The sequence below is a fragment of the Cynara cardunculus genome (genome assembly GCF_001531365.2).
Source record: "Cynara cardunculus var. scolymus isolate 2C chromosome LG 2, CcrdV1, whole genome shotgun sequence".
NCBI lineage: Eukaryota > Viridiplantae > Streptophyta > Magnoliopsida > Asterales > Asteraceae > Cynara > Cynara cardunculus.
The window spans coordinates 53,510,913-53,537,214 of NC_037529.1; the positions used below are offsets into that span (position 1 = coordinate 53,510,913).

Consider the following 26,302-nt stretch of genomic DNA (forward strand, 5'->3'; position numbering starts at 1 on the left):
CTGCTTGTTTCCTGTTGGTATCTGCAAGTACATGGATGATTCTTTTTATTATGTTTTAAACTATATCTTCTAGGTATATTATTCAATTAACAAACTCCAATACAGTGTCATCATTAAGCACGGTAGAAATCTAAAATATTGGCAACAACAAAGTACTAAACAAACAACGCATGGAATCTGTAATCCAGATAGTACGCTCACAATGAAATAATGAAATCTTCTATTAGTCTGGACATGTTCCACAATAGAACAAACCAAGTTTGGCAAAAATCACTAGATAGTTTTATCCGCTAAAACAGTAGTCATCAACCAAACTAAAGTCAGCAACTAAACTTCATATCTTCTCTAATTTCTAATTTCCTACCAAAGTTTCACCAGAAAAGAACTGACAAATAAAGAGAAAAACATCAGGTCAGCTGCAAAAATTACTAATATATATGGTACACACTTACACAAGAGTTAAATGATGCCAACTTGAACGACAAATATAGTTAATTACAAATCACAGATGCAGAAATGATACAACAGTCAAATGATGCAATCTTCAAACCCATAAAGATTTTGTTAAAGCTTTTAAACCAACATTGCCCCGTCTGCACCGCTGGTTTTAATGTTTAACATAACTACCAACATGTTTTTTACAATTTCAATTCTCCAGAGTCCAAAGTAAGCGCTTCCATACTCAAAAGGAAAATTTTAGCCTTCTTCTCATTTCTGCGAACTTATAAAACATTTGGCTACAACTCTTAAATACAATCTTTTATGCATATGGTACTATCAATTAATGCCAAATTACTTAAATTCCAAATTTACAATTTCTACTGCCCATGGTACAACTGTCAAAGCAAGCTGCTCCCTAAACTGTTCAAATTAAAACCCTCTCATATCCATCCATATCCTTAAACCCTTACAACTCTATCCAATGTAGAATATCGGGATCGATGCAACAGATTTGAGATGAAACCCATATCCCTAAACCCTTAAAACTCTGTCCAACAGAATTCGTTTGGGAGCACCTTTTGCATTACCTTACAACTATTGCAAAGCAAAGTAATGGTAACCTATTTAATTGATTCTAAAACAAAATGCAATCAACCAATAATGCGCATATATAAGTTTTTTACCAGCTGCAAAAATTCATATGTTTTGGAGTTTACAAAGAGCACATATAAAAGATGCTTCCACATCATGAGAATTCACACCAACCTCGATCAAAATCTTGGTGACATTTATAAACTATCAGATGGCATAATCTCAAAAACAAGATCATAATACTACCAGTATTCCAAAGATTAAATACATTAACCTTGTATTTGTCCAAATAAACATATTGATAACAACTGCAAACTTTATAATAGGCACTATACTCCAAAAAATTATGTTGGTGTATATCATTAATAAACTTCATACTCCCTTTATCTCGTAACTAGATTTCACATCATAATTTTGAGACTTCCAAGGTTCGTTTTCTTTCAATCTTTTGTTTTTGTTTTTGATTTCTGTTATTTATATAGTATATATGTTTCCTTCAAAAAACATTCTGTAAAATAAATGTACACCATTGTAGGAACTAAAAAAGTGCTCGATAATTTTACCACTTCCTTGTGTTCACTCCTTGAAAACTCACAAAGAAGCTCCCAACTTAGGGCTAAACAGGTAGAAAAGAAATCAATTGCACCTTGTGACTTTCTTGTACCTGCTTTTGTTTGTATGTGGCTCCTTGCTCTTAACTTGTTTTTCTTGTCTCAAGTTTGCTGCAAAGTTTGTAGCCTCCATGGAAACAACCGGTTTCTTGTCATAAGTTTGTGGCCTGCTTCTTTTTCCCTCCATATGTAAGTGCACTTCAACTTTCCCACTACACTTCTACATGGTGCAGTTTCTGATAATTGGAACCATTTTAACCCCGAATAAACATAAACTACACGAGTATCTCCACCTTGCAACACAAGTTTGCAGCACGATCATGACCATTGTCCAATAGTTTTGATGACACACATCTGGTTCATACACACAGAAGGATACACCTGTGATATTCAAACCATTCGCTTTTTGGATTTGAACAGGACCATGATATGTACTCCCACAGAGTTTCTATTTTTTTTGAAGCACACCTACTCATTGATCAGATGCATTAGGATTTATAAATTATTGTTTAGGAATGTGTATATGGTCAAGCTTGCAACATGCAAACATATTCAGTCTTTTCTCTTTGGTTATAACCTTTATGGAAGTCTTAAACATTTAGATGTATAAGAGCTAAGATTTTGATAACCACCAACTTCTTAAGCATTATGTACTACTATATAAAGCTAATTTACTTAATTTTCAAACTTACAAATTCTCAAGTACTTGGTACAACTTATTAAAACACATTCTTCTCATCCCTGAACGTTAATTGTATCCTTCTATGATCTATCTATGATTTCAAATGCATCCATGATTTAGATAACCTCCATCAACTTCATCTATATCCTTTTATCTATCGATTTTATCAAATCTAGGCGTGATAACCTCCATCGGCTTCATCCAGATCCTTTTATCCATTGATTTCCACATATTTAGGCGACAATTTAATTGGTTTAGATGAAGATACATATCAATTTTCATTTGTATCACATCCTCTACTCATACATATTTGAAACAGGTTGTTCAATCTCTTAATTTACGTTCTTCAAGATACAACAGAGACCAAACTTTCAAGGCTGCAGGTTGTTCAATCTCTTGTCTTGGTTCTTCAGGATACAAACAGAGACCAAACTTCTAAGGTTCGTTTTCTTCAATCCTTAGTTTTTTTTTTATTTCAGTTATTTACAGTATATATGTTTCCTTCAAAAAAAATCTTCAAACAGACTCAAAATATTCGTTTCCTAGCCCTTTCATTTCAAAAGTTTAAGGTGGGCTCGGGTTTCAAATTTTCATGGCTTTGTTGCTTCAACATGATATGGTAATGTTGGAAGAGTGGTACGGTCAAGATTAAAGTCTAGGATATTTCTTTATAAGTTGGGTTTTTTATTTAACGTCGATCCATTTCATCTCAAAAGTTTAAGGTGGGTTTGACTTTCTATGGCTTTACTACTCTTTAAGGAATCTCTCGGGTTTCAAATTTTCATGGTCTTGTTGCTTCAACATGATATGGTAAACAATTCTTGCCATCGAAAAAGCAAGATAAATATAGCATAAGTCCGGTAAAAGTAATAAGAGGAACGACCGAAAGAGGGGTAAGATACACATTAATACATGATTAAATATTTATATATATATATATACATACATAGAGGAGCGATCAAATGAAAACCACTCCAATTTGTAAAAACCGTAAAAACTACTCTCATCCGTTGTAATTTTATTAAATTTTTTCATGAAATTTTTTCATGAAATTATTTAATCTTGTGAAATTGTTTCATATAATACTTTTTTTTGATGAAGTTGTTTCATATATGGTTATGAAATTGTTTCATATACTACTTAATGAAATTTTAATGAAACTATTTCATGTATTTCTCTAAAATTAAAATAACGAAGATGATAATATCCATGATTAACATTCTCCACAAAAAATGATTAATCAACCTCTTATAATTACAAAAATATGAACAAAATGAAAAATTATGATTGGTGGAATGAGGTTTTTACGGTTTTTACAAATTGAGTGGTTTTTATTTGATCGCTCCCCTATATATATATATATATATATATATATATTAAGAGGGGTTTTAAATTTTCATGGTTCTGTTATCTCCGACGTGTGATATCTGTTTCCTCCTTCGATTTTCTTACTGTTACCGATTATTGCTTCGATTTCTGTTACGACTTCATATTTTGGCTTACGGTTTTTGCTTTCATTTGTGCTTACAGTTTCTGTTTTGATTTCTGCTTACAATTTATACTTCGATCTCTACTTCCGGTTTTTATTTTGATTTTTGCTTCTGGTTTCTGCTTACAATTTATACATCAATTTATGCTTATGATTTTTTATTCTGATTTTTGCTTCGATTTTGTTACTGTTTCTACATCATATTACTGGAAGAACAAAGGTTTATCATTGGATGCAGCAAGGGTGTGAGAAGTGATTATTCCTTAGATATGTATTCAACATTCATTATAGTTGAAAATCTCCTGATGGAAGTGCACTTTGTTATAAATATCGTTGTTGTGGGGACTGTTCCAAAATTTATAGACTAAAGAGATTGAAAAAGCTTAGGGGTGTAGTAGTAATTGTTATAAATATGTTTGTTTATCTTGCAATGTCTGTTTTAAACTTTGGCAGATAAAAGGCTAAATCTTGGAAGTTCACTTTACATCTCTGGCTTATATGCACGTCTTACATTGGATCAACTTGAAAAACATTACTCAAAGAAGGGAAAGGTTAGTTTATTTCAATGAACCTGATTATGAGACACATTTAAGTCTTACATATGTTGTTGCTTTGTTCTGTTTCTGCTTCATTGATTTCACATTTTCATTTCATTGGACCTTCCTCAGTTGTAGATTATTTTACCAAATTACCCTTGATGACACACATGTTCTAGGTGTTGTGTGTGTAACATCTCTATTGTTGACTTCTCTGATTCTTTTCATATTCTTTCATTGTATAGCTTTATGTTATATACTGAATTATCATATAAATGTTGGTACATTGGAATGTTTTATGATCGATTATTAAGCTCAAGAAGTTGTCATAGATTATGATTGAAATGTTTGTAGACTTTGGAAACACCATTTATGAATTTCTGTTAACTATATTACTTTATATTAATGTGTATTTTTCATGTGACAAAAGGTGTATCATCGTCAATACCTTGCTGTCACGGTGTGGTTTGTTCTCTTTCATTTGACGAAGTATGTACAAAGACATGTGGTTTTGTATCCATAATGTGATATATTATTTGTATGACATTTCTAACCATATTTGATTTTACATTTTTAATGTGTAAAAATAATTTCTTATTCTTTTAATTATTATTGTATCTGGATGTAATCTTTATTCTTGAAGATAATATATACTCTATTAGTAAAATATGATTAATTAAATATAAATAAAGTTGCATATTTATGTAGAAAATGGACTCTCATTGCTGTGTTGAAGTATTTTCATCACTCAATCAGCATCATGTGTGGTGGAATTTGACAACTGTCAGAGTGGAGTTCATTTGTTATGACATCTAAGATAATAGATTAATTTTGATTTTATTTGATAAAACTGTAAGTCAATTATATTCAATCTGATATCAAGTTGTATAAATTATTATTTGTAACTTATATTTGATTAAAAATATTTTATATAATAGAGAGACAAAATGGTATCAACTATCCCACGTCGTTTATTGGAGTCATACAGAAAAATGAGTTTGGTGGGAAGTGTATTTGCTTTTGATCATTTTCAAGTTGAACAAATGTACTGTGACTGCCCGACATACCAACGATACAATTTCGTCCACGATGGATGGATGATTCCTACCCGCAAGAATACAAAGCTTACTTCATTAGCAAGTGATATTGCACGTGGATTTGCATTCGATCCATTGGTGCCGTCAATTAAAATTGTTGTGAAGGATAAGACCGCTAAGAAAATACTAATTGGTACATCTAAACTATCAAATAAAATTACAAATTTTATTTTATTTTTTGTTAAACCATAATTTTTGTTTGTGTTTTTAAGCATATGAATACCATTGTTTATATATTGTTGGGAAAATCATCGCGGGAGGACGAGTAACATATGTACGTCATGAACATGTATTTCGATTTGGTTCACGTGAAATTTTTCTACAAGATGCAAACGTAAGTATATAAATTACATTTTTAGATACTAAATAACACACATACATACACAAACACACACATCTATACTTATGTAGTTAACTTATTATTACAAATTTTAAAATCGTTCATTTTCTGAACAGGGGGTATATAATAAAGATGAATTCGATTGACACTCCACATACACGTCCTGTGAGGATCGCTCGTGCAATCAAAGATAAATCTATAATATATGTATCTTGACTTAAACTTATCCATAAGAAGTCAAGTACGTTATAAGTTAATTTCTATATAATCTTTTTTTGTGCACCGTTATTTAAAATTAATGAATCTAATAATTTATATAATTTTCAGTGAATATTTTGAGTTCTACAGAGTTAACCAAGATTGAGTTCGAACCACGTATGCCAGAAGCGGATAACATTAAACTGCTATCAAATATAAAAATATGTGGATAATGAAGACTATTGTCATGTTTTATTCGTTTTGTTGTTATGATAACATTTAGTGATAAACTTTTGGTAATGTTGAACCCATATACTCTTAATTGACAGAAACACAATTTATGTAAGATAAGAATTAAGAACAAGCAATGTATTTCAAATGATTAATCAAAATATTCAAAGATGAAAGTAAAACAGTGAATGAACTTGAATATGTCGAATGCTTTTATTGATAAAAGATGAACAATGAAGCACAAATGTAATCTCACAGAAAAACGCATATAGTTTAAGTCGATTCCTTCAGGTATTTTAAACCTGAGGAGGAAGCCTCCTTATATACGCCTATGTAACAACCCATATAGCCCATGTACAGATAATTCACATCATCATACTCATAATACTAAAAATAGTATTGTTACAAAACATGGACTAATAAAAACTTTCTTTAATACATATATGAGTAAACAAAATGCCATCAACACTAAACTTTTCCCTTTCCTTTATCCTGTGAGGTATGATGACCTGCAAAACCGGTTAGTCCAACAACTGAGCGTTAGACCAAAAAGGTCTAGTGAGTGTATAAATCTCAAACAAACAACATACATTCTAAACAATAAGTTTAGAATCAAACCTGTTCCGATACATAAACATATTTCTCTCTCTCGCGGTTACACCGCCATTACATCTCTCTCGCGGTTACACCGCCATTACATCTCTCTCGCGGTTACACCGCCATTTCATCTCTCTCGTTGTTACACCGCCATTACATCTATCTCGCGGTTACACCGCCATTACATCTCTCTCGCAGTTACACCGACATTACAAACACATAGTTTTGGTCCATCGAGCCTCTGGTTTCAAACAATACTTAGAAAATATTTCGATAACCAGGACCAGAGCCCCTCTGGTCCCTCTTCCAGAGCTGCTGGTCTTCACGACCAGAGCCTCTGGTTCTAAACCACACTTAAAATATTTCAACATTCCGGACCAGAGCCCCTCTGGTCTCTCTTCCAGAGCTTCTGGCCTTCACAACCAGAGCCTCTGGTCGAACCAACCAGACTTAGAATATAATTCGACAATCAGGACCAGAGCCCCTCTGATCTCTCTTCCAGAGCTTCTGGTCTTCATGACCAGAGCCTCTGGTTGAACTAATTAGACTTGGAATATATTTTAACATCCTCGACCAGAGCCCCTCTGGTCTCTCTTCCAGAGCTTCTGGTTCACAACCAGAGCCTCTGGTTCCAAACCATACTTAGAATAAATTTCAACATACTCGACCAGAGCCCCTCTGATCTCTCTACCAGAGCCCCTCTAGTCTCTCTTCCAGAGCTTCTGGTTACACGACTAGAGCCTCTGGTTTAACTAACCAGACTTGTAATCAAGTCCAGACAACACTTGAACAGTTTATTGTCCATATACAGATAATCCACATACATATTATATTCATAATGACCAGTTCCAAATACTATTAAATTGTATGTAAACAATTTATACTTAAAGCTTTAATACACTCACCTTAGAAATCAGATATCCTAGCTTTGAATTCTCTTCTTCTTTTTCTGCCAATCCGTANAGGATTCACCAAGGAGTCTTTTCTAATATAGAAAGTGTTTCAAAGGTGTGATAAGCTTCTTTTTCTTTCACATACACTTGCTATTTATAGTAAGTGTATGACCGCCYCTCAAAGGTCGGCTAACATGACTACGTCACCCACACCCACACACTTCTACATAAAATATTCAGATAAACATAGACCGCCCCTCAAAGGTCGGCTAACATACCCACGTCACCCACACCCACACACTTCTACATAAAATATTCAAATAAACATAGACCGCCCCTCAAAGGTCGACTAACATAACCACGTCACCCACACCCACACACTTCTACATAAAATATTCATACAAACATAAAGATTTAAATTATTAAATCTAATAAAATAACCCGAATATTACAGCCTAGGACTAACAAACTATGCTATATAATAGGCGTGAAACACTGAGCTGACTAGTCTACATCGTTATCTTTGACTTCCCTTGAATAGCGGAGCAGACTTGGTCAAGCCGCCTTAAATCTGTTAGCCGCTTGCGAGAATGTCTGGGCTAACACGTGCACGTTCCGTGGAGAAGGTAGCCAAAAGCTTTGAATGTACTATGCAGAGGCTCTGCATATGCAAAAGCTCTGCATGTACTATGCAGAGGCTCTGGGTCTTGGAGTTATAGCTTTAAGTCAAGCACTTATGCTTTTTGGCGCACAAGGCTTGAGCGTCCATGGGGATAGAGCGTGGGCTTTCTATGAATTGAACCTTCACTCTTGAGTAAGAGCTCTGGTTCTTGGTCTTCTGCATGAGAGCTCTTAGTCCAGACCGCTTCAATTAGACTAAGTCCTATTCGACTAGAGTAAGAGACTTCTTACTTACACTTTCACAAGTTGGGGTCTAACAATCTCCCCCTAAGTGTAAATAAGGCAGACTCTTACTTGAATTACAAAACAGAGTCTCTAAATGAAGCAAGAGGTTAAAAGGAACCTCTGAATTACATTTACTATCTAACGAAGTACAATACGATTTGAAATGGAAATTACATCGAATTAAAGACAAAAAAGTACTTACAAAAGATAAGAGGTCTAAACATTTTGAAGTCTAATGAACTTTCTAAGAAGTTTATGAAACTCAAGCATATTTCATATCGACCTTAGGATAATTTTGGCTCGCTCCTTTGCTTCTGGGGAGTTGTCTCTGCTCTTGACTAGATTGTCTCTTATGTAGGGCAGAGTAGAGTTGGAGTACTTGTAATTTTGGTTGTCTCGAAAGAAGATCTTCTTTTTATGCTCTTTTCAAAACACCACTCCCACTTCTGGTTCCACCAATACTGTCCAGGAGGCGATGCTATTGATGCCCTGCAGAGCTTCATTTGGTGTAGCGTCAATCAGTTGATCCACTGTTAGATCCAGAGCTAGTTGGAAGTCGAACTTGCATCTGAAGTCGAGCAAGCCTATCATTATTTGGCGAACGAAAGAGTTGGCAACATCGTATTTGACTCCCTTGTTCTTCTTATGATCTATGAATTAGAACAGAGAGAGAAGATCCCACAGATTCAGATTAATAAGGTCACAATCTGTGAACCTACAGATCTGTCCGTGAGACCTCTCCACTGTGTACTCGTAGAATACAATCTGATTATGCGCGAAGGTACGCTTCTTTATGTCGGGGACTTGCTTTATTCCATCAACAAAGTGGACTGCAGTGATGGGCTGAGTGTAGCGATCTAGGAATCTCTGCCTGATGTGCTCTTGAACCATAGGATGAAGACTGATCTTCTGGACCGGTGTCTCTTCTCTTAGGTTGTAGAGGAACTGGTAGATCTCCTTGCTGTCTGCCTTGTCCTTAATTGGTTTATCAAGGGGTGTTGGTGTAAACATGGCATCCATACTTTCCTTGATCCTTTGGACACGATCAGAAGGATTCTTTCGTTTTGACCCGCTGGTTGTGCCTTCTAAATCTGCTCTTTTTGGCTTGACAGGTACCCGCTGCCTTATAGCAGGAGTGACAACCCTGGTCCCTTGAGCAGGGACCCTAGCTCTGTGTGTATGTTGATGTGGTGGAGGAGTAGCAACAGTGACTTCTTCTAGAGGAATGGCAACTGGAATGTGCAAAAGTGACGGGTCAGCCACATTTACAGCTACCACCTCTTCTTCTTGTTGTTCTCTGGTTGTAGGAGCAGCCATGTCCATTGCGTACTCTGTTAATGAGGACAGAGCCAGGTCTGAATCGTCTGATCCATAAATAGATAGAAGTTCTATCACTTCTGTAGTCTTTTGTAGCCCGGTTGGCTCTGCCTGAGATGCCATGGGCATCTTTCCTTTGTGAAGCGCCTCTGCATGATCTGGCACTGGTTGGCTCTGTGTCCTCTTCCTTGAAGGATCTTGAGCTGGTTGGCATGGGGCAGAGGACGTTTGTGTAGAGGGGGCAGCCATAGGTGTTGCACTTCGAATAGCTGTAGGATAGTTCTCCCCCTCTTCATCATCATCAAGTCGTCTCCTCTTCATTATCAAGTCATCTCCTTTTCGATGGTTCTGTACAAGGAGATGGATCCATTCGTCGCTTTGGCCTTTGGTCCTCTGTTCGAGGCATTGACTTGATCCTCTCCTCAATAACTTTGAGGAGTTCGTCGACTACATTCCCAACCTTTCGAGTTTCATCATCCGAGCGGTAATTGAACCTGGCCAGAGTAGCGTTGATGGCCTCCGCTGCTTTTGTAGCATTGCTATTGAACTCTGAAATGAAGTCCGCCACCTTCTGCAAAAGTCTTAACTCAGAGCATTCATCATGCTCTGTGTGACATAATCCACAGGTACATTAAAAGGAATGAGTGATTGGGTGTCATGAGATGTGGATGCCTCACCCCTCTATATTGATGCAATGACCTCTTGCAAGGCCTCTATATTTGTTGCCGTAAATTCCATAAGTGTATCGATACGAGAAGCATTTGTCGAAGACGCAGCTCTCAATACTGCCAAGGATGCTCGTATCTCATCCAGAGCAGGTGCAGAAGGAGACGGCTCTGCACGAGCCATGATGAGTTTTAGCTCTTCCAAGGAGCACCGCATAAAGGTGAAAAGGGAATGGAACTCTTTCCTTGTGACATATGCAGGTGGTGTAACCTCTGGCTCAACACATGGGCCAGATTGAGTCCCCGTTCCAGGGACGCCTTCATTCACAACTTGATTGATGTTAGTCGGGGAAGGACTTCCAGAGGATCCTCGTGGTTCTCTTTGAGGAGAATTCACTACCTCTGTTCTGTCAGGGAGAGTATCTAAGGCTGGTTCAGAGCCAGCCAGAGGACTCTTCATAAGTGGACTAAGAGAATGGTCGACAGTCTCCAAGCCTGGTGCACCCATTCCTTGCTCTGAATAAGGTTGGGAGTCTACACGTGTAGAGGAAACAAATTCCTCTGTATGGGAAAGTGGCGTGATATGGGGAGACATATCACTTATATTTTCAAAGGTTGTACCCTTTTGAGAGGGTGTTCCCTGTGGTGAGGCTTCCCTTTGGCTGATATAACCAGAGGCAGATGCGACCTCTGGTTGGATAGACTGGCTCGGGTTCAAGGTGTGCACCTTTGTTTCAATGACCTCCATGTCTCGACCATCAGAGTTAGATGACTTGTTTGCACTGGGAGTTGGGGTGGTAAAACGAGTGTGTCTATTTAGCTTAGGTTGCTCTGGCTTGCCCTGAGGCAGAGCAGCTGTTGCACCTCCTCCCTCTTCTTCCTCTTCGCTTTCCTCTCCTTCCTCACTCTCTTCTTCTTCATTCTTTTCTTCACTCTCTTCTTCTTCTTCCTCACTTTCCTCACTTGTATAAGACCTTGCATCATCTTCGTAGTACTCTTGGCCATCCCCTTGGTTTGGACTAGAGGATTGAGCCAAGTTTTGACGAGCTTCTTCCTCTGCTCTGAGTCTGGCCTCTTCCCTCAGACGAGCGATATCTGCCTGGCGAGCTTTTTCTGCTCGCTCCCCCTCTACTCTAACACGAGCAAGCTCAGCCAACCTCTCTTGCTTTGCTCAATCAGTCTCTTCCTTTTTCTTCCTCTCCCTCTCAACTTTCTTTTTCCTCGCCTCCTCTCGTTTTCTTTCTTTGGCCACTTCTTGACACTTCTTGGCCACGGCAGCCTTGAACTCTGTGTAGAGTATCAAGGGGTAGTCGAGAGATAAGTTGAAGAAGATACCATATACAATTTGAAGAACATTTGTTTAGCACATGTCGAGGCTCCCAATCTTCCCTGTCAGTGATCTGTAGACCAATGTGAAAAGTGTGTTCCACATTGGTGGTAGATATTGACGGTGATATTGTGACGGGTACTGGATTGCCTTGTTGTACCCCAAAAAATTCAAGAATGCCACTATCTCATCCCCAGATGGGAGAGGGGCGTACTTAGATAGCCCTAGGTCGGTTTTCGTTGGGATTTCAAGAACCCGCGAATACATGGACCTTGAAATGCAAATAGTAACAAATTCATTTGTGGCAGAGGCATAGAAATCTCCAATGATTCCTCTTTGAGATTCGGTTACGGCACAAGATTGCCAGTATTCTTGGATATACCTTTCAGGTACAAGGTCATCCGTATTTGTCAAGGTTGGGTTTAGGAAGTGATTTTGGAGGATATCGATGATGGGATGGTATTTTTGGTCGAAGTTTTCAAGTTGGAGGTGGAGGGCATGGTTATTGGGTTTGATAGGAAGAGGAACCAGGTTTTGACTGGTGTCCTCAACAGTTTTGTGGGTTGTGGTATGAGTTTGGGAGTTTCCTGACTCGGAGGAGGACATGGTTGCAGGTTTTGGGTGGAGAAGAAGATTAGAAAAAAAATCTAGGGTTTCAAGAACAGTTCTTGATTCGAACAATGGGTTTGAGGAAAGGGTTTATGGAACTTACTTGACAGACAGGATGAACTTTTGATGACTGAATGGAATTCTGAGCATTGGTTTGGGAGCTATGAATGAGTAACAATGGCAGTTGGAGGTTGAAGATGACAGGAGTTCTTGAATTTCTTTGTAAGCGTAAAAAATTATTTGGGGGTAAAAATTGTTTTAAATAGGGAAAATAAAAACACTTGAGTATTTAGCGCCCCAAACGTCAGGTAAAAAACTGAAATGATTTTTCACAGCCTGTGGGGGCGCGCCACGTGAACTGCTAGCTGCAAGTGGTGCCTCCCACGTTTGAAAAGTGAAGCTCACAGGCGGTGATGCTTAATGTAGATGACAACTAATAAAAAATTTAAAAATTAAAGAACCGTACGCCTTCTCAATAAAATATTATATTTTAATTTTCAAAAAAAAAATTAACAAGTATAAATACTCTGGTTAGAGTGAAATAGATGTTTTGTAAAGAACCAGAGTACTACATACAGAGAAAGACAACATACCTTAGGATCTCATACAGAAACTCGTGATTGGCCTATACATGACCTCTATAGAAAACTTGCTATGTTTAGAGGCAGAGGCTCTGTCCTATAATCATAAAAAGTTTTGAAGCATAGGCTATGTATAGTACATACAGAGGCTCTGTGTGTCATGATCTGGTGCTCCCCCTTAAGTTGAGCTCTTCTTATCTACTCCCCCTTGAACTATGCTCGGGTCATATGTGATAAGTATTGCACATGCATAAAAACCAAGGTACAGAGGCTCTGTATCACAAGATAACTAGGTCGTGAGCAAGAGGCTCTGCATGTACTAGGCAGAGGCTCTGTCTCATGGATCAATATAATACACAACAAAACAGAAGTATGCATAAGGGATGCAGAGGCTCTGTACAGTACATACAAAGGCTCTGGCTTAGTTTGAAAGATTGAGCATACCCAACTTGCTAACCAGAAAGTTAAATCTCTTTTCGTCAAGAGCTTTTGTAAAGATGTCAGCAAGTTGTAAATATGTACTAACAAAGAACATTTCAATCGTACCTTTCTCTACATGGTCTTTGATGAAATGATAACGAACATCGTTGTGCTTTCTTTTTTAGTGTTGAACATGATTGGTTGTGATTGCGATAGCACTTTTTGAATCACATAGAATTGGAATTTTCTCAAACTCGACGCCATAGTCTTTCAGTTGGTCTTCATCCATATCACTTGGGAACAGCAACTGCTGCAGCTACATACTCTGCTTCAGCTGTGGAAGTAGAGACGTAGTTCTGCTTCTTTAAGGTCCAACTTATGAGCTTGTCTCCAAGTAATTGGCAACTCCCTAATGTACTCTTTTGATCAAGTTTACAACCTGCATGATCAGAATCAGTGTACGCGATAAGATCAAAACCAGAATGCTTTGGATACCAGAGACCCATAAATTGAGTTCCCTTGAGGTATCGAAAGATTCTTTTTACAGCCAAAAGGTGAGATTCCTTTGGATTTGCTTGAAAACGTGCACAAAGACATGTGGCAAACATGATGTCTGGTCTACTAGCCGTGAGGTATAGTAGTGATCCAATTATTCCATGGTATGTTTGACATCCATTGGTTTTCCAGATGGATTTGTGTCAAGCTTGGTTCCCGTAGTGATTGGTGTTCTCATAGTGGATGAGTTGTGGAGTTGGTATTTCTTTAATATATCAGAGACATACTTAGCTTGGATAATGAAAATACCATCCTTCCTCTGTTTTACTTGCAAGCCGAGGAAGAATGTCAATTCTCCCATCATGCTCATTTCAAACTCACTCTTCATCAACGCGGAGAACTTATCACAATGCCTCTGGTTCGTTGAACCAAAGATAATGTCGTCCACATATATCTGTACTAAGAGCATCTCACCTTTATACCTCTTTATAAACAAAGATGTATCGATTTTACCTTTTTCAAAACCATTAGATAAGAGAAAAGACGAGAGACGTTCATACCAGAATCGAGGTGCTTGTTTAAGTCCATACAGAGCTTTGTCTAAGAAATAGACATACTCTGGATGTGTGGAGCTTTCAAACCCCGGAGGTTGTTGAACGTAGACTTCCTCCTTCAGCTTACCATTCAAGAAGGCTGACTTAACGTCTATTTGATAGACTCGGAATCCCTTATGAGCAGAGAAGGCTAAGAACAAACGTATAGCTTCTAGCCTTGCTACTGGCACAAAGGTCTCGTCATTGTCTATGCTTTCTTCCTGGAAATAGCCTTTTGCTACGAGCCTAGCTTTATTTCTCATAACGATCCCATCCTCATCCTTCTTGTTCCTGAAAACCATTTACAGCCAATTGCATTTTTATCCTTTGGTAAAGGTACAAGAGTCCATACCTTATTCCTCTCGAATTGTTAGAGCTCTTCTTGCATGGCATCAACCCAACTAGGATCTTGTAGGGCTTCATGTACTTTCTTAGGCTCTACCATGCTTAGGAAGTTTACGAATAAACATTCATTAGCTGTGGCAGCCCGTGTCTTTAAGCCACTTGAAGGTTCACCAATGATCTAGTGAAGAGGACGATCCTTTGTCATCTTGTTCTTAGGACAGATACAGAAGTAGGGGACATTTGATCATGTTCCTTGGGCATGTTTGGCATTGAGCTCGTTGATGGCAAAGAAGGTTCTGCTTGCTCCCCCTCGGATGATGGTACAGAGGAACCATGTGTAGAGCCAGAGGTATTATGCTTTATTTCTACGAGACTGGGCTCTGATACAGAGCTTGTTTGCTCTGGTTGTGGATTGATATGATCACCAGAGGAAGCAGAGGTGTGTGAAGGACCAGAGTCAGATGTACTTGTCATTTGTGATTCTTCACTTACACTTGCAGATTCATTTCTTGGTGCTCGTACAGAGATGTCTTCGTCACCATAGAAGTCTTCAAATAGGAGCCTGAGTTCCAATTCCCTTGACTTCACTTGAGAATTGGAAGTCAGATTGTTAAGCTCGAGTCCAGAGTTGAGGTACTCTGAAGTCACTTATTCTTTATCGTCGAACGAGACGTTGATGCTTTCCATGACGGTCTTGGTTCGTTGATTGAAGACTCTATATGCCTTGGCTTTTGTGGAATAACCAAGGAACTTGCCTTCATCAGCCTTTTTATCAAACTTACCAAGTTGATCTCGATCATTCAGGATGAAGCATCTGCAACCAAAGACATGTAAAAATTTAACATTAGGATTTCTTTGGTTGATTAGTTCGTAAAGCGTCTTCATATGCCTTTTTACCACCGTTGCTCTATTTTGAATAAAGCAGGCAGTAGAGATTGCTTCTGCCCAAAAACGGTTGGAAGACCAGAGCTGGCTAGCATGGTTGCCTCGACAAGAGTTCGATTCTTTCTTTCTACGACATCATTTTGTTATGGTGTCCTTGCTGCAAAGAAGTTCTGAGTTATTCCCTCTGTATCCAAGTACGCATCAATCTTGGCGTTCTTGAACTCTGTTCCATTATCCCTTCTCAGCTTCTGAATTTTGCTTTGAAGAAGTACTTGAATCTTGGTCATTAATTTGATTAGCAGCTTTGGGACATCTAATTTTTGCCTTACAAACTCAATCCAACTATATCGTGAGTATTCATCAATTAAGTTTAAGATATACTTTTTACCAGACAAGCTCTGCACAGAGATTGGACCACAAAGATCTACATGAAGCATATGCAGAGGTCTGACACATGACACATCTGTCTTAGTTTTGTGGGATGTTCTTTTGAGCTTTCCCATTTCACATGCAGAGCAGGGATGGTCCTTTTCGAACTTTATGGCAGGAAGTCCGTCAACCAGATTATTCTTCACAAGCTTCTCTATATTTTGGAAATTAAGATGAGATAGCTTGTGGTGCCAGCGCCAAGCTTCTTCACTCTTGCGAGACACGAGACAGAGTGTCTCTAAATTGTCTCTTGGTGAGAAGTTCATGAGATACAAATTGCCTTTTCTCGTAGCTCTTAGCAACTCCTGACCTGATTCTGACATAATGGAGCAAGCTTCCTTTTGGAACTTGACATTGTAGCCAGAATCACACAGTTGACTTATGCTCAAAAGATTATGTTTAAGCCTAGAGACATAATCAACCTTAGAGACAGAAACCTTACCTTGTAGAAATCCCCGTATCCCTTTATTTCTCCTTGCTTGTTATCCCCAAAGGTCACTTTTCCTCCAATCTTCTCTCTGTATGAGGAGAGCAACCTCTTATTGCCAGTCATGTGTCTTGAGCATCCGGAGTCAAGGTACCAAATGTCCACATGCAGCTTCTACAAAACAAATTATAGGGATTTAGGTACCCATTTCATAATGGGTCCGCGATGATTAGGGACAAAGGGTAGCTTTTTAAGCTTTGAAAGACGCTTCGTCTCTTGACCTGAATTAACAGACTTGGCTTTAGGAGCCTTCTTTCTCTTCTGGGTCTTCTTGGATTTAGTCTTTGATGACCCAGAGAGAAGACAGTTAGGATCAGAAATGTGTTGTTTTAACTTAAGCAGCAGAGAAACACATTCACAATTATGAACACATTTTGAATGACAAAATGATTTATTAGCTTTAAAGAATAAATTATTACAATCATTCCTAGCATTGGTAGTTATAGCACACTTCCTATCTAGATCTGATTGTTTGTAACACCACACTAAAGCGGAAGCTAATTTCACCAGATAAGATTAGATTCAATATAAAACTCTAAAAAAAAAACGGGATACAAAGATATTCACCAAAAGAGATAAGTATCGTTGATGAAGGGACATATAACTACCCTTACATACTATATATATATATATATATATATATATATATAACATGTACATAAACAAAAAAATACCCAAAATACGAGCTTTAAATATCAACCAACTTCTTTGAGCTCGAGAATCGTATATCGGACCTTTACTCCTTTCTATCCTTCCTGTAAAAGAAAATCAACATCTAAGAGGTTAAGCATAAAGCTTAGTGAGTTCAAAGGGAAACATTTGAATATTATGATGTATACATACACATACACAAAGGAATCCCAGGAACGAAGTCAAGTAACATATATGAGTATACAAAGGCTTTCCGAATCAATAAACTCATGAATCAATATTCTTCAAGGCAACAAAAACCTGATTATGGCAATTTCAACATTTCGTATATCGAAGATATCATGAGATCATGTTACATTAAGTAAATAACATAACATAACATAACAGCCCTTAAGACATAGTGTTCCAGCCACTAAGGCATAGTGTTCCAGCCACTAAGGCATAGTGTTCCAGCCACTAAGGCATAATATTCCAGCCACTAAGGTATATTATATATATATATATATATATATATATACATACATATATATAATAGGGGCACAAGCATATAAGGAAAGTATATATACACATATGTACACATAGTATACAAAATGTTCCTGAACGAACTCACATTGCTACTCAATACTCCAAGCTATGAGCAATTCCCAAAATGGTAGAAATGAATCAGCACAAGCTTTCAATACCTTCAATTATATCCATGGAATATACATTTCAAATATCATAAGAAATTAATCAAGAAATCCCAAGATATACCCTTTTCAATTTGACAATTCTACTTTTAATTTCCTTGTACAGCAGCAGGTTCATACCCATTTTTACCCTTTTTAAACTCATAATTATCCAATGACTTCTAAATATTAAATAAAATATATTCTTATATATTTCTAATGCCACTAACCACACATTTTTATGATTTTTGTGTGATTTATTACAGATTTTACAAGACAGCAGCAGTAAGCTGTCAAAACTAAGCTTTACAGCTGAGAACATATTGCATCTTTTACCCATATTAAAATTGAAATCAGCTTCCGATGTCTAAATACAAAACAAACTAGACATTTCCACCTTTCCAACAAAATTGATATCATACTCATAAGACTTTGATACAATTGTATATGAATTTTATAAATCAAAGCTGTCAATGAACCTTACTAACTCAATTCATCAATAATCTTGCAATACCATGATCAATTCCTTATAATTCAATTCCAAACTTCATAATAACATTAACTTACAAAATTAACCACTAATCATAAACATGCAAACCCTAATATCCTTAATTAACATTAATTACAAAGATTAAACTTAGCATTAGAAGCATACCTTCAATAATCTTCACATAAACATTAAGAATTCATCCATTTGAGCTTTGATTCTTCAAGAATTGAATACGTTTGGGCTTATGTGTGTGAAAATCGCACCTTGAGTGTGTGTGAGGGTTTTAGAAGTGATTTGGGGGAAAAAATCAATTTTCGTCCATTTTGTCACTTAAACCCGAATTGGGCCAGATTTGGCCCGATTGAGGCCCATTTGACTACCAAATACTAAAAAAATCATAACTTTTTGTTCGGACCTCCGTTTTGGATGAGGTTTTTTCCTATGCGATCGTAATAGGATAATCTATGACTTTCAATAAAAATATTTCAGAAAAAATCTACCAATAAAAGCAGTTTTACGTATGTTACATTGTTTTAACAATGAATGAGTGTTCTCTTATTTCTTCTTCCCTACTCCTTTGGCCTTCAGAGACCTCTCCGAACCAGAGGAATTAATGTTAGAGCATGCAGCGGATGTTCCCTTCTGTTCCAGAGTGAATTTAATTGACTTAGATTTGGAATTTGAGCCCTTTGATGCAAAAGAAAGAGACTTTGCAGTCTTTACCCTGTATTCAAACTTGGGAGCGGATTTAGCACTTGTCGTCATGCTTGCACGGCCAGAACCTAGCAGAATCTTTTTTCTCAATAGGGTGTTTTGCAACCTCTGGTTCTTTGGCAACGACCTTTGTCTTAACTTGCTCTTTAAACGAGTCCACCTCTAACTCAGAGTCAGAGTCAAGAAAATCCTTGTATGAATATCGAAATACAAAGGTATGATTAAGAACTTGAGGTTCTCGTATGCATGAGCTAGAAGGTTCTTGTATTCAAGGCCTCAAGCAAGTCTTGCTCGAAAACCTGTCTTATCATTTCTGTAAAGTCATCCATTAATTTCGGATCCAGAGATTTAAGAAAATTTACTGTGGATGAACTCTTGATTTTATCTGGTTCAGGTTTGACAACCTCACTTTCAGTCTTAAGATGTTCAAGATTTGTAGAGCCAAAACAAAAAAATCTCATTTGTCTTCTGTATGCATTTTAAATCAACTTGCGGCACACATTTTGAAGAGTAAGAGATGTTTTTGAATTTCAACTTACGAGTTCTGGCTCCACTTTCAAGCTTACATCTTTTAAACGGTGAAGCTATATACAAAATAGGAAAACCTGGTTTCTATTTTTCGCCCAACCTAAACACAAATTCAAGAGTATTTTTCTTCTTCCAGGTGAGGTCTAGGTCTATATAACCTAACCCTGCTTTATCCTGTTGAGAATTGACTTTTTCGTACACCTACTGAGCATCTTGATATTTCTTAATCTAGAGCTCTTTTCTTTGTAAGCTCTGGTGTAGGAACTCCCTTTCCTTTTGAAAATAATCTTTTAGGGCCTCAGAGTTTAATCTGTCTCTTTCTTTCTCTAGAAGCTCTGTTTCTTTCTTCTTAATAGCCGCTTTTAATTCTAAGCATTCTATTTTAAGACTTGTTTCAGTGGATTGTTTTGTTTGTAAAAGCTTTTCATTTTCCACTGATAACTCTTGTTTCTCTACAGGTAACAGCTCTGTCTCTCGTTCATAAAATAGTTTTTCCTTTTTCAAGGATTTTCTTTTGGATTTTTCGAGAGAGAGCTTTTGTTGTAGATTGACGAAATCGTTAGTCAAAGCAGAGATGCTCTCTTCCAGGTCAGAGTGAGAATAACCAGAGATAGAACATACCTGGGAGTCGGAGTCAGATCCAAACTCTTCACTGTCATTCTCGACAGCCATCCCACAGAAGTTTGTTTGGTCTTCTTCTTCAGACGAGGAGTCAGAGACCCAATTCTCCTGTTCTGCCATGAGGCTCCTTTGCTTCGATTAAACTTGTACTTATTTTTATAGTACAATTCGTCTTTCACTAAGGGGCCTCTGCACTCTTTGGAGTAGTGCCCCATCTTCCCGCATCTAAAGCATCGGACACCTTACTTCTTCTGGTCCGACGGCTCTTCCTCCATCTTGTTGGAAACAGAAGGAGGGTTCCTTCCTTAAGATTTGCCTCTGCTTCGATCATTTTGTCTTCCTCTTCTGTCGAAGACCTTCTTCCCAAATTTCCTTTGGAATTCCTTGGTGATCAGGGCCAAGGATTTCGCAAAGGCGTTGATGTCATCGTCTTTAGAGCTAGAAGCTCTGTCTTCTTCATCATCACTCTCCAAGATGAGAGCCTTCTTTCCCTTTCTTCTCTCTTCTCTGGGTCGTCGTTCTCTGTGTGGTTGGCTTGATCCTGTCTCTTTTGATTCAAAGACAAGAGCCAGAGGTCCACCTGGAGCGACCTTTGCCTTCTGCACCTCTTGTTCTGAGCCTGCAGAGTCCCGTACACATCGTGCAGTATCCATTGCTCCAGATCTTGGTTTGCCTGGAGAGACATCGTCAGATTTCCCAATTCTACATTCAATCTCTTCAAGAGGAGCATGTTGTTCTCCTCTTGAGTTCTGATCACGTCACATATGCGATATTTGTTGATCAGAGTGTTGAAGCGATGATAAGTCTGTTCTAAAGACTCATCGGGGAGTGCCTGGAAGCTATTGTGTTCATTTAGGCATTGGACACGACGATTCTTCTTCATCTTGATGCCTCCTTCCAACTGGTTAGCCAGTTGATCCCACAAATCCTTAGCTGAGTCGCACGCGTCGAGTGACTGGAAAATTTCATTGGGAAGCGCCATAATCAAAAGTCTTTTGGCCTTTTGATCCACTTCCACTCTTCGTTTATCTTCATCGTTCCAGTCACGATGAAGTTTGGGTACTCGCCTGGCAGGTACCTCAACTGTATCACCAGCAGCGGGAATCTGAGGTATGATGGTCGTAGGGACATATGGGCCATTTAAGATTGACTCATAAAGTTCTAGGTCAAGACCCTCATAAAAGTTTATCATCCAGATCTTCCATTGGGGATATTCTTCCCTAATGAGAGTCGGAGCTTTTGTCAAGGAACCGGCACTATACATGGAGTTCCATGATTGAGAAGATGACATTTTAGATTAAAATTTTGAGAAGAAAACTTTGACGAGAAAGATTAATTGACTGAAAAATGATTTCCAGATTACGTAAATGCAAACATTTTTAAAATCGAGAGAAATAAGAGTAACGATTCTTTTAAAAATGAATAATAAAAAATTAAGAGTAGAATCCAGTCGGATATCGATCGACTAATCAATGAATTTGATTAGCAGGCTCTGACACCAATTGTTGAACCCAAATACTCTTAATAGACAGAAACACAGTTTATGTAAGATAAGAATTAAGAACAAGCAATGTATTTCAAATGATTAATCAGAATATTCAAAGATGAAAGTAAAACAGTGAATGAACTTGAATATGCCGAATGCTTTTATTGATAAAAGATGAACGATGAAAGCACAAATGTAATCTCACAGAAAAACGCTTATAGTTTAAGTCGGTTTCTTCAGGTACTATAAACCTGAGGAGGAAGCCTCCTTATATACGCCTAGGACTAACAAACTATGCTATATAATAGGCGTGAAACTCTGAGCTGACTGGTCTGCATCCTTATCTTTGACTTCCCTTGAATAGCGGAGCAGACTTCGTCAAGCCGCCTTAAATCTGTTAGCCGCTTGTGAGAAAGTCTGGGATAACACGCGCCCGTTCCATGGAGAAGGTAGCCAAAAGCTCAGCATGAATATACAGAAGTTTTGCATGTACTATGCAGAGGCTCTACATATGCAGAAGCTCTGCATGTACTGTGCAAAGGCTCTGGGTCTTGGAGTTGTAGCTTGAAGTCAAGCACTTATGCTTGTTGGCGCACAAGGCTTGAGCGTCCACGGGGATAGAGCGCGAGCTCTGTATGAATTGAACCTTCACTCTTGAGTAAGTGCTCTGGTTCTTGATCTTCTACATGAGAGCTCTTAGTCCAGACTGCTTCAATTAGACTAAGTCATATTCGACTAGAGTAGGAGACTTCTTACTTACACTTTCACAAGCTGTGGTCTAACAGGTAATGACCTTTATTTTGTATTTGATATGATTACATTTGGTGATGATATTTGGTATTTGTTGTCTTTATATATATATATATATATATATATATATATATATGCTTTGATTGCATTTGATGATGATAATGATATTTTTTTTAACATCCAAATAACGAATAATGATAAACGAAAAATTATATTTTATTCATTTTATGTATATTTACAGTGTAAAATGAGGATTGTTAATGAGGATGTAGACGATGAAGGTGACAATGGTATTGTTACACAAGTTGATCTAGATTTGAAGAAAGGTATGTGTAGTATATAGAAATGAACTAACTTTATATTATTTACGTATTTGTTATATACTCATTTATAATATACATTTCATGGAAAATCATATTCTTACAAAAAAACAAAAACAATACAATCGACACTACTATGCACGACATAAGGATATTAACAAAAGGCGAAAATTAGCTAACTGCGAAGGAAGTAGTCAATCTACAACACATGTCACCAATTTTACTGCAACGGACACCATACCAGTTTGTACAACACCTATAACCAATTTAGCTGCAGCGGATACAACACCAGTTAGTGCAATAGTCCTCGCTGAGAGAAGTAGTCAATCTACAACACATGTCACCAATTTCAATGTAACGGACACCATACCAGTTAGTGCAACACATGTCACCAATTTAGCTATAGCGGATACAACACAGTTAGTGCAGTAGTCATTGCTGAAAGAAGAAGAACTTTTAATAGAAATTATAATCTACGATGTAAAGAAAAAAACATAACAGCAACAAGTGGTAACCCACATACTAGCATTGAAACATTGACAACTACCATAGAAAACAATGAAGTGATGGATGTTACAGGTAAAATCCATATCTTTAATATGTTTATTTAAGCATCAATTTTGTATTATCGTAACTTCATATATGATGCAATTTATTTTTTTCTTGTATTCATAGATATAGTTCTTTAATGATAACTATACTTTTACATAAGTTTAGTTCTTAAATGTTAACCATATTTTTACATTCAAATGTCCTAGATGTAGAAACCTCTACTGAGGTTATTGTTAACTCATCGAACCGAAATGACACCCTCGAGGAAGATCCATACGATTATATTTACAGGTGTAACCTAAGGAACATCGCCTTTTGAATGAACAACCTGCATGTACTCATTGTGGAGCAAAATGATTCAAGTTTGAATTCCCTTCCTTCTGCTGCGTGAGTGAGAAGACAAAGTTAGCATACTCTCCCATTCCTGAAGAATTATACAATCTCTCCAAATCACAATCTGAATTGGGAAAAATGTTTAGGCACAACATACGTGCATACAACACGAACTTTTCCTTCACATCGATGGGTGTAACTTTGGATGAGACAATGAATAATATGACATCTGGTGTATATACTTTTCGTGCACATGGAGGAGTATATTATAAAATTGATCAGTTAGTTCCAAGGGATGGACAACCTAGGTATTTACAGTTATATTTTTATGATGCTGAGTCTGAGTTTTCACATACACTCCAATGGCCCAATCTTGATAGAAGTATCATTGACATTTTGACGCTTGTTCTTGCTACGAATCCATACGGAGAACATTTCGAAGCCTTGCAGAATTAGGACCACTCGACAATTATAGAGTCACTTTAAATGCATAGGTGGAACTTGACCAGAGGGTATACAACCGGCCGACTACATCTGAGGTTTGAATAAAAACATTTTCTTTTTTATCTTATAAACACATATGATACATAGTATAGACTATATTAAATAATCACATTCTTTAGGTTGCTGATATTTGGGTTGAAGGCAATGACAAAATCACTACATATAAGAGAAGTATTGTTGTGTACGGGAGGTCTAACTATAGCCAAGAAATTCAATCTCACCTCGGTTGTTACGATCCATTGTCTTATCCTTTGTTCTTTCCAAAAGGTGAGTATGGGTGGCATTTTAAAATTCCAAGACATGGAGTGTCTATTGGTGAAGTTGTTGATGACAACGAAATCGTGGAGGAAGATTCTGAAGGTACAAATTCTATCGCATATGTTAATATATTATATGAAGTAACTAATTAGTTTTGAAAGCATACATATCATCAGTTTAAATGTTTCAAAACATTACATTGAGACTTATGCAAGAAGGGGTAGAAATATTGTAGCTATGCGGGAATACTATTGTTGCAAGTTCCAGATTCGTTCAAACGATAATGTGATTCTATTGGGGGGAAGATTACTACAAAAATTTGTGGTAGATACCTACATCAAGATCGAGACTTCACGTTTGCGTTTCTATGAACTTAACCAAACCAAGATAAAAGCGGATTTATATCAAGGCATTGTGGATTGCGTTAATGTCGGTGAAGTTCAACCAAGTAGAGTTGGACAACGAGTTGTGTTTCCTGAAAGTTTTATACGAGGCCCATGTGACATGCGGCAACGATTTTTGGATGTTATGGCTTTAGTTCAAGATGACGGAAAACCCGATATATTCCTTACAATGACGTGTAATCCAAAATGGCCAGAAATCCTTAAAGATTTATTGCCCGGTCATATTGCACAAGATCGACCGGACCTTGTTACAAGAATTTTTCGTGCCAAATTAGAGGATCTCAAGGACCAACTCTTCCACAAGAAGATCCTCGGCTTTGTCAGGGCATATGTTTATGTCATCGAGTTTCAGAAGCGTGGATTTTCACATGCGCATTTCCTCACGATAATGAGACTTGATGACAAAATGACTAATCCAGATCATTACGACAAGATTGTATGTGCTGAAATTCCTGACCCAGCAAAGTATCCTGAAATGCACCAGTTGGTTGTCCAACACATGATGCATGGTCCTTGCGGTCATTTACGACCGTCCAGTCCTTGCATGCAATGTGAGTCGAAAATCAGTCGTTTTAGATATCCTAGACAATTCAACGATAAAACATCACAGGCTGAGAACTCATATCCGTTATACCGGAGGAGAAATATTGGAAGAGATGTGAATGTACGAGGCAATACACTGGATAATAGATGGATTGTCCCGTACAACCCAAAATTGTTAATGATGTTCAACTGTCATATTAATGTTGAGGCTTGCTCGAGTATAACATCTGTGAAATATCTCTTTAAATATATTTACAAGGGTCATGATAAACAAATTATGCATATAGATCCAAACAAAGGACAAAGTATTATTAATGAGATTAAAAGGTTTCAAGATGCGTGTTATGTATCCCGCCGAAGGCAATGTGGCGGATTTTTAGCTTTGCGCTTTCTCAAATTCAACCTTATGTGATGGCTTTGCAACTCCATCTCCCTAATAAGCAAATGGTTAGGCTCGGAGATGATGATATAATGACAGATATTGAACATATTTCGGAATATCAAATGACTTATTTGTTCCAAAAAAATTGTCCACAGACTTAATCATTTCAAACACTAATTAAAGTCCATTAGGTTTTTTAAAAGTTTTCCCTAATTAAAACATCTTAAAAAGTTAGTATTAAATAACAATTGATTATTTAATTTTAAATAATAATTAATTATTTAATATTAAATAATGATTAATTATTCAATATCGTTTAGTTATTAATCTAAA

General features: G+C 37.3%; 1 protein-coding gene across 1 annotated transcript; it reads left to right on the forward strand.

Moving 5' to 3' along the window:
* The first annotated feature begins 24,877 nt into the window (after positions 1 to 24,877).
* On the forward strand, positions 24,878 to 25,999 carry LOC112506160. The gene has a single exon (XM_025110183.1). The coding sequence runs from the start codon at positions 24,878 to 24,880 to the stop codon at positions 25,997 to 25,999; it is 1,122 nt and encodes a 373-aa protein (XP_024965951.1).
* The last annotated feature ends 303 nt before the right edge of the window (positions 26,000 to 26,302 follow it).

What these genes read in the sequence shown, in the direction of transcription:
- LOC112506160 (XM_025110183.1), top strand. Translation starts at nt 24,878, where the DNA reads ATGCGGGAATACTATTGTTGCAAGTTCCAGATTCGTTCAAACGATAAT.